This window comes from Anneissia japonica, unplaced genomic scaffold (assembly GCF_011630105.1).
Source record: "Anneissia japonica isolate Jap-2015-1 unplaced genomic scaffold, ASM1163010v1 scaffold287945_len1679841_cov205, whole genome shotgun sequence".
Taxonomy (NCBI): Eukaryota; Metazoa; Echinodermata; class Crinoidea; order Comatulida; family Comatulidae; genus Anneissia; species Anneissia japonica.
The window spans coordinates 866,338-876,202 of record NW_022753015.1 but is presented as its reverse complement, the minus strand read 5'-3'; the positions used below and the strand labels follow the sequence as shown (position 1 = coordinate 876,202).

Below are 9,865 nucleotides of genomic sequence, written 5' to 3'. Positions count from 1 at the left end.
ATATATAAATACTCGCAATTGCATATCCACCTGCCATAGCATAGCATAGTCAAGATAATATGAACTTCTTTCGAGATAGTACTTAGATAGTTCAGACTGACGATCTTTCATTATTATGATAGCGTGTCAGTTATCAATATTATTTTATTGTACTATCATGGTGATGAGAATACAATGTTTGTAGGGGTCTCAATAAAATAATATTGATAACTGACACGCTCTCATAATAATGAAAGATTGTCAGTCTGAACTAATGTAATTTAATTTTTTTTCTCTCTCTCTTTCGTGGGAGCAGCCCAACTTTATTCTCATTTTCAATATAGGGCCTATACTATCTCCTACATAAACATACTCTTGTAATAGGCTATGCATATACATACATAAACATCATACACACATCCCTACATATACATACACATTATAAAAACATTTACATATTTATTAAGTAAAATATGTTTACAGAACATTGTGTTTATATTTCAGTATTACTATTCTATAATTTTAATTAAGAGAACCTGTTTTATTATTTTCCCTCAATGGTTTTAATATAAAATTGTTTCAATATTATATATTATTTTAATTTATATATTATACAGACGTATTAATTCATTAAAATACTTATACGGTATGCTTTTTACACTGTTTTTACATTATTTTTATTTTTTTTTGATAATCGTGTATCGTACAAAGTAAAGCTAAACTACAATGACAAATAGTACTGCCTTATTTTCTAATGAGAGCAACTGTATCTAAATAACAAGTAATGAACTCGGAAAAAAAAGATAGTATAATATATGTTTATGTAGTTTATTTTGTGTTAAAGACGTATAAATATCATTTAGGTCACGATGAAATTATTTCAAGATTTAAAATATATAGATTTATTATTAAGTTTTTGAATTTCTAATATCACAAGTAACACTTAATTTCACATCGTTGAGTTACAAACCAAAAGTTCATGTAAACAAAAATAAGGGGAAAAATCAAACAAACACACAATTACGTAGAGTTGAATTTTGCAAACTGAAAAAGGGGTGGAGAAGGCTTCTTTTTGAGATGGGCTTCTTCTCGGGATTAAGCCCGTGGGGCTTCTGTTCGAGGTTTTGCGGATGGGTTGTGGCACTACTGTACTGTACTTTGATTCTGAATGACCATTGATATTGCGTATTTATCTGTTCTATGCTGAAAGGATGACGTTGATGGCAGTCAACACTCTTTTTTAATTCTGGCGATTTGTCAACATCAGTTTGGTGTTGCCAAGGAGTTGGTGGAGAGAGGAGCTGATGTCGGTACAGTCTATTTGGTGAGTTTATTTAAATTGTTTATTTTACTTTTATACCAGTCGATTTTCAGTGTGTACATAATTGTTATCCTGTTCAGTTTATTTCAGCAGGCAATTGTTCATTGAATTAATTACTTTTAATTTTTATTACACTTACGTACATACGTGTTCATTTGCATAAATTCATTCAAATGTGCATGTACTTTGTGTGTTGATGGTGTGCATTGCACAATTATATGATTACAATTATGATTATGATTAGATGATTGTGTTTGTTGTGTGCATTGTCTGTATATTTTTGCATATATTTTCTTTAAGGTTACACAAAAGTAAAAGCATATAATTATGCTTGCTTATGCATACCTTTTCTTTTATCAGGGCTATTGCTTCGGTATTATTAAACATTTTGTACTGATTGTGACTTGATAAATAAATAACTCGAATCGAATTGAAATATTTGAGTTTAACTTGACCAATAAAACAGCATTATCCGTGTCTCATCATCATACATCACCATCATTGTCAACGTCATCATCATCATCATCTTTTTCGACATCTTCATCGTCATTCATTATCATCATCTTCTTCATCATCCTCTTCATCATCATCATCATCATCATCATCATCATCATCATCAGCATCTTCTTCTTTTTCGTTATCATCATCATCATCATCATCATCATCATTAGATTCTATTGTATTACACTTACAATATCAATCCCCCAAATATAATTTATGCCATGTTGTGTAAGTGACAATAATATGTAAAATAGTATTGTATCGCTTCATCATTATCATCATCATCAATATTATTATCTCTACAATTACAATTATTATTATACATTATTAAATAAATATAATAATTATCAAAACTTTGCACTAGGGTACATTGTCAATTAAATCACTAGATTCCCAAATTTATTTTTTCCCAGAATTACGATGCAAAGCACGCGTGTATTTATAGTATATCTGCCCACAAGGCAGCGCAAATGATTTACGATGAAAGCAGCAATAATATTGTAAGCGAAATCCTGACATTCATCGAAGAATATCTGAAAAAGTGTGAGGTAAGAAACTATTGAGGTCCCTGCTCATAGTTTCAGCATTTATTTTGGTCTAATTTATATTACAGGTCTCCCTCCAATTAAAGACCAATTTTGGAATGGAGGTTCCCATGTTCTTTAGCAGCTTTGGTCTCTAATTAGAATAAAAAGGATAATAGCCAATTTGTTAATATGGGACCATAGAAAAGTGGTCTTCAATTGGAGGTGGTCTTTAATTAGAGGGGTCTTTAAATAGAGGGAGACCTGTATATAGACGTCATGTTTTGTTGTTACATTTGTGGGCGTTATCACATTTGTGGGCCATTATCGTTATTACATTTATGGGCCCTGTTTGTTACATTGTGGGCGCTGGTTGTTATAGTTGTGGGCATTATTACATTTTTGTCGGCGGTGTGTTGTTACATTTGTGGGCGTTTTCACATTTGCGGTTTCAACAAGGAGCCACGGTGCAAGGGTTATCTTGATCAGAAAATTAGGCCACCGGTAAAGGAAAATAGAGTATATCTTATAGTATATTTTATATTTAATAGTATATTTCTTCTTAATTTAGGCCATGTTACTACTTCAAACAACTATTGTATCCGTTTTTGAGTGGGAAACCTTATCGTTAAGGCCCATATTCTATTTTTGGTTAGTTTACCAAAAACGTACAGCAAATGTAAATACTGTAATTTGCAAAGGACCTGACAGAAGAGGCAATAAAACTTAACATATCCTTATTAATTTTTATAATAATAATAAATCAATTTTCAACATCTGTCATCCTTAGTTACTCACATTCAAACACTTAAAATCTTAGAATGACACTTCAAAATACTGTATCAACTCGATTTGTCCGAACTTGTCCTAGTCTTCCTGCAGACCTTAGAATTTTTTTTGTCGTTTTTCTCACATTTCCTTTGCTTTAAAGTAAAATTAGAAAATACTTTAAAAATGTAAAATTTCCTAATGTCATTTAATAAATCTATTATATAATTAATGTATAAAATCGAAAAAAAAAACACAATTGACCAATCAGAACAAGGTCAGGAATACGCGTATGTCCCACACATTATCATGTGTACGTTTACTTGTGATCGTATTGTATCGGCCCTCATCAGTATATAAAGGACGGCGCGTAGATGAAAGGTCAATTAGTTAATTTATTATATTATAGTACAAGAAGTAACATCATTCATACTGATTTATGACAGTTTAACCACTGCTGTATTTCGGTTTTTTCCCAGAAGACTAAAGAAATACGTCGAGTTAAGCCGACTAATCTGCCACCAGTCCATGAGCTTCCATCGCAGGTAACTATTCAGGAATATTTGTATATAAATGCCTTTCCAGTTATATTGGAAATTTGACGAAATCTACGATATATTTCAAAGCTATAATGTAGAGACCAACCGCGGTAAAAGCACCAACCGCGGTAAAAGCGATTTGGCGCAGCGGTTGTGGTTCTGCTTCTCAACCTTGAGGTAGGAGGTTGAATCCCTCGCTGTGCATTTTGCTTGTGTCCTTGGGCAAGGCACTTTACCTACGGTTGTGCCTCTCCGCCCAGGAGTGCAAGTGGGTACCTGATAGGTTCAAACACAAAAATGCGCTGCAAAATTACCGTATGTAATTCTCCCCTATGACCTGAGTATGTGTTTCATATGTGCTTGATCCAATGACTGGGGGTAAGCGCGCATGTCTCTACAATATGCGCTATCTTCTTTTCTTAACGTGTTCCGTCTTTCGACATTACGCTTTCCACAATTTGGTTCCATTTGTTCTGTTCAAGTTTCTGTTCTATATAAGTCGACAATTATTATTATTGTATTTATATAACCATTATTACAGATTTACTGTGTTTGCTTACTATGGATGAATGTTTTTGTCTAATTACTGTTATTCAGGTTTTAATTGATGCAGTGAGTGAAGGTGACGTAGAGTGTATTAACCTACTCTTAGATTATGGGATGGATATTAATATTGTCCATAGGGTAAGTAATACAAGTGGAGCCTCAGTGGCGACCCATAACTTTTTTCGGGAATTGGGGTGTGTGAAAGAAGAGAAAGAGTTTACGACTTTCCCATACTACCTATTTTTGGGGTCTGGGTGGAGGTGGCGGGGGAGGGGGCTAGGGCCTATGCCTTCCAGAAGCTTCTGAGTTTTAGCCATTTTACTCTTAACTGAATGATGATATGCCCTATCATACTTGGTTGGTGAGAGGAGAGTGTCCCATTTGCCACTTCTGGATCTGCTACTGAGCCTATTCGAATTTTAATTTTTAACAGACTTAAAAAAAACAATATGTAGTTTTAGATCTTGATAATGCCATATGTTTGTTCTCATGTACGATACGTAAGCTGCCTGTAATGTTGGCATGCAGGGAAGGCACGAAAATGTTTTTTTGAACTTTGTCAAAGATATTTAGGAATGAAAATTACTGCCCTTGTAGATTTGAAAACGAGGTTAGTTATGATTCTCTCTGCAGAATAGCACAAGTAATATGCAACAATCAGTGTTAATCTTTGCCATATACGTCAATCAAATTGACACTGCTAGAAATTTAATAGAAAAGGGAGCAGACGTGGATACAATATTTCAAGTAAGAATCCAATATTTCATATTTTGTCCGACTCTTGATTGCTATATAGGCCTATAACTATGATTTGTTCTACTGAGTGTCTTTTTATCGTATTGTATAGGCGGATGCAGGAGTAGGAGGTAGTGGGTCCATGTAAGTTCACATCACCTCGGCCCCAGCATGTGGTTGGGGTTGAGGTGGGAAATTTTGAGAATATGGACCTCTAGGTACACGGAAATTGCACCCTCATACCTTAAAAATCTTACCGGTAATTCATATAAATAAATACAATTTAGGGGGTGTGATCGCACAGTCTCCACCCCCTGCATTTTCCCCAGCAACATTACTATATCCCCCAAATAAAGATTGTAACCCAAGAGTTGGCTTCATTGAAATTTAGACAATGTTACATGCTGGCCTAAATATAAAAGCAGTTCTAGCCTGTGCTAGTTGTTATGCTCGCGCACGGCTGGTTATTCACAATTTTTTTACACAAAACGGACATTTCAGTGCATACTACGATCGTCACGCTTACTTTACGGTACGGAACCGCACCCTATCCAGCCGAATATTTAGCATCGACCAGTGGCTTCCCCCCTAAATTCACAGGTACCTTCGTGCATGCGCAGGCTGCGTACAAAAATGAGATTGAAAAAGAGAGTACATATTTTTAGCGTGGCGATAATATTTTAATCGTGGTGCAATTTTTACTTATTTTGCCTAAGCGTGGCGCGGTCATTTCGTTTTTCGCCCAAGTGTGGTGGTCCCGCCACTCTTAAGTATAGCTGGCGAGACCCCTGTAAGCGCATATTTTTGATCTATTTTAATTTTTTTAAATTGATATGCTAATGTTGGGTGTTGTTTTCCCCATTATTTTATGGCAATTTCTTTAATAGTAGGTCTAGCCCTTGGTCTAGTTTAAGTTTGAAGTACACCAAGTGATATGATACTTGAGATTAAATATAACCAGAAACACAACTAGAGAGGGGGATACCACAAAACTGTCATAATATATACCGCCCTCAATCTTGATGTATTATTATCTATTCTGGCTAAAAAAGACACAAAGAAGACAATAGTAGGTACTGTACTTAGTTGTCCAAAAGACAGAAAAGCAGCCCAAAACCACTGTCACGCAAACTACTTTATTCATGATTTTTATATTTTTAAAATTTATAAAACAGAACTATGATTCCGATGAGCAAATGTATGAAACGACAGCATTACAGACAGCCCGAGATCGTTTGGCTAAATCACCAAATCCAGATATCGAAAAACTCGTGGAGTTACTAAGTAATCAATTAATGAAAAGAATGGTAGGATATTGGTTAATTGTTTTTCCTTTAATGAGAATATGGCGATGGTAGCTAATGTGCGGTGGATGATTATGATGATAATAATAATAATTAATAATAATAATGCTACTGATCTAATGATGTTGATGATGAAGAGCAGGAGGAACAGAGGGTGATGCAGCGTGATGAATATGAACATAATGGTAGTGGTAAAGATGATGATGATAATGAGGGTAAGACCGTTCAAACCCTAAGGCCGCACCCATTTACCCGACTAATCAATTAAGCTACCGGAGTTTTGCCTTCTAAGTGACAGTTCAGAACAAACGAAAAATCAAAGAAATGTACAATATACTTCATATTTCCTTTATCCTAGGGAAAGCAACCACGAATCATAGCACCTTTTGAAAAAACAGAGGTAAGTTCATATCGCGATGAGGAAAACGTAGGGCCTACTATTACATGCCTTTGCCATATGCTTAATAATATCATCCCCGCCAGCATGCATCGACCAGCATAATCACGTAGATATTGCTCAGATAATCACTATTATATAGCTCTGTCTCGATGATGTCAGACGATATAGCCAAAAAATAATAGTCGGGCATCACATCAATATGGCAGAAATCAGACAATAGCCCGTTAGAAGGATGCATTTGAGACTATGGGAGTGTCCTGGATAGACTCACTCTGGGTGTAGCAAACTATTGCGTCTGCTAATCTGATTGATGATCAATTTATACTCTATATTTTCCCTCTTAACGTCTGTTTCTAAAAACAACTCTCATTTGACCATGAAAATGGGTATATCTTTACAGGGCCGAACTTCCATGGTTACCTAAACCATAGAGCAAAGAAACAATAGAAAATTCATTGCCCAATAGTGAAATAACGTTTGCTTTCTGGGTTTTTTTTCAGATTCTCACAGATACCAGCATGACGGGCAACAACAATGATATCAAAGATGATTATATAGAACAAGTACCGTTGGATGATCTTGGAAAGCGGGAACCACTCAAGAAAATGACAAGCGGTAAATACGGCGACGATACCACGACAAGTACCGCTTGTATTTTGTTATAATCACATCAAAGTTTGGTAGCCAAAATTAAAATGACGTTGGGAATTTGAAATCCTAAATGGGCTTACTGGTAAGCCTGTTATGGGATGGCAGGATTCTTAAGAAAGACAATAAGCCACTTCGTAGTTTGAACTGCGCATGCCCGTAAGATCAATCGACATAAACAAACATACAACAAAGTTTTGCTTATTCCGAATTGTGACGTTCAAATCATTGTGCATTACGTCACTACTACTGAGCACTTGTATCTATCAACAGAATACATATAGATAGATAGATAGATCGTATACATAGTTACATAGTTTTTTTTTTAAAGTGCTTTGCAAATAATAATTTTAATATTTTTGTTACATGTTTTTGTTTCTTCGGTTGGTACTGGGGAGCTCCCAGACAGATGGGCAATACCAGGTTCTGCTGAGTCGTTTTGTATTTTTGTATTTTTATGTTCGTATTTGTAAATGTGAAATGATGGAAATAAATAATATGACATGATATGATATGGCTTGTGTAATAGGCCTAGGTAGTTTTTTAGATATACAATCTTGCACGTTCGTTGGATTCCTCTTGTAATGACAATGCTAATATTATAAATGGCAACTAAGAAACAAAGCACAGAGATTCAGTTACAATAAGGCTACAATTATTTTGGAGTAATTTTGTTATAAATACAAGAATTACAAATTTTACAAGAAGTATTATTCGTTTTGACGTTGCTACTTAACCAAATATTTAAACTTTTGTAGGTCGTTATGTCATTTAATATGGCGAGGCGATATATTGAACTATATTTTTTGAAAAGGTCGAACATGACAAGAAATGTTTTATCTTTTTGTTTTGACCTTTATTACTGTTTTATTTTTCAAATTTAATTTTATAGTATTACCATTCATGAAATAAATTGCATTTTGCACAAACAAAAACCTTAAAATCTTGAGAATATTTCAAAAAGTTGATTTTGAATTGCGGAACAGGATGAGATCTACGATTTCGTTTATAACATAGGCCTACGCCAGGATATCCTTATAAACACGACAGTAACAATGGGGACTCTCAACACTGAAGCTGCGCTTTTTATTAAAATAAACCGTCATATAATTTGTTTTTATTTTACATTGATAAATTCCAATCATATATTTTTTAATGATAAATTTTTATCAATGGTGAATTTGATTGGAATATTCGCGTACAATGACATGAAGTAAATAGTATCTGTATAGATTATGAAAATATATTCACCACGCTTTTTAAATTTAGCATGTAAGATGTCAAAAATAGATACTAACTTTATTGTCCACAAATGAATTTTACTTAAAAGATTTAGTTAAAGGTCATAGAGTGCTAGGTGTGTGCTATGTATTTAAATAATTAATATATATAATATATAATATATATATATAATATATATATAATATATATATATATATATACATTGAAAATATAACGTGATGTTTATATATATAATGCAGCTATGCAAATTTATAATATTCATTAGTCTACATGCATTTGTATTTTCAGCCAATAGCGATATATCGCTTCTGTAAAAATAAGAATGGTAAGGGTACATTTTAGAATTACCATGTAAATTGAACAAAAAATTGCGTTATATGATTACAATCATTGATTGATTTATGAAGCACTTCGGAGATGTGTATATACTTTTGAACAGGTGTTCCAAATAAAGGTTTCTAGATTTTGTCTGTGTTGTTATGACTACTGTAAATTGATTCAGTCGGATTGAGAGCAACTTTAGCAAATAGTAATTCATTCAAAACTACACTTTTTTTAACAGTGGCACGCTTCAAAATTGTAATAGCGCCATCTGTTATTGTAGTGGCGCTCAAACTTGCTATAGGGGTTTTGCAGCCGTTGCATGGTAATGTCACGTATGAAATTTCACCGGCCTTTGACATCGCGCCAGATGAATGAGCTTTGAAAAGTTGGCCTGTCTCTGCTTGGAATGTTGTGAAAAATGATAAACAGACATTGCCGAATATACAGTATTTGATTCTGAATTTATGTAATCATTTTTACGGTAAGTAAATATCGTGCTTATTGTTTAGAAAGTCATTGTTTTATTTCGTCTTAAAACGCTACCCTTGACATTATTTTTGTAATGCAGCACTCGACTGTGTCTGTGTGTAAGCTGGGTATCAAAGCCGTCAAGAAAATACATCATATAATTAACTAAGATCTGATCGAAATTACGAATCTGCTGGATTCTATTTATCACTTTGTCGATTGTATTTGTAAATTTAAGAATACAAATACAATGATTAGGCCAATAATCAATGTTACCACAGTGACTGGTTAAATTCGTTTGATGTCGGTAGCCGTGGGTACTCATGCTGGCTGCAATCTAAAAAGCAAGATGTCAAATCTCAACTTACTGGTATGCCATCTTCAGTCTTAGTGTAACTGTTAAAAATTGTGATTAACATCGATACCATTATAATAATAGACAATACTATAAATGAAATGTCTTACAGACCACATGCAGTATTTAAAATCAAAGGATTTGATTTGACTTCTTTGAGACTCAGAGTTAAAGATATTAATTCGTTTGGTATTCATGTTATGGTCGGCTG

At 34.0% G+C, this 9,865-nt stretch overlaps 1 protein-coding gene across 2 annotated transcripts in view; it reads left to right on the top strand.

The window, feature by feature from the left end:
* The window catches only part of LOC117122646, an 11,497-nt gene extending 2,554 nt beyond the window's left edge, over positions 1 to 8,943 (top strand). Inside the window, exons 3-10 of one of the 2 annotated variants that reach the window (XM_033268325.1) lie at positions 1,190 to 1,303; positions 2,215 to 2,349; positions 3,576 to 3,638; positions 4,230 to 4,316; positions 4,812 to 4,925; positions 6,089 to 6,220; positions 6,576 to 6,617; positions 7,118 to 8,943. In XM_033268325.1, the coding sequence (XP_033124216.1) occupies positions 1,190 to 1,303; positions 2,215 to 2,349; positions 3,576 to 3,638; positions 4,230 to 4,316; positions 4,812 to 4,925; positions 6,089 to 6,220; positions 6,576 to 6,617; positions 7,118 to 7,282 (852 nt within the window). In that variant the 3' untranslated portion in view covers positions 7,283 to 8,943. Of the gene's footprint in view, positions 1 to 1,189; positions 1,304 to 2,214; positions 2,350 to 3,572; positions 3,639 to 4,229; positions 4,317 to 4,811; positions 4,926 to 6,088; positions 6,221 to 6,575; positions 6,618 to 7,117 lie in introns of both variants that reach the window. The other variant, XM_033268324.1, reaches the window with a different exon arrangement.
* Positions 8,944 to 9,865: the final 922 nt, after the last annotated feature.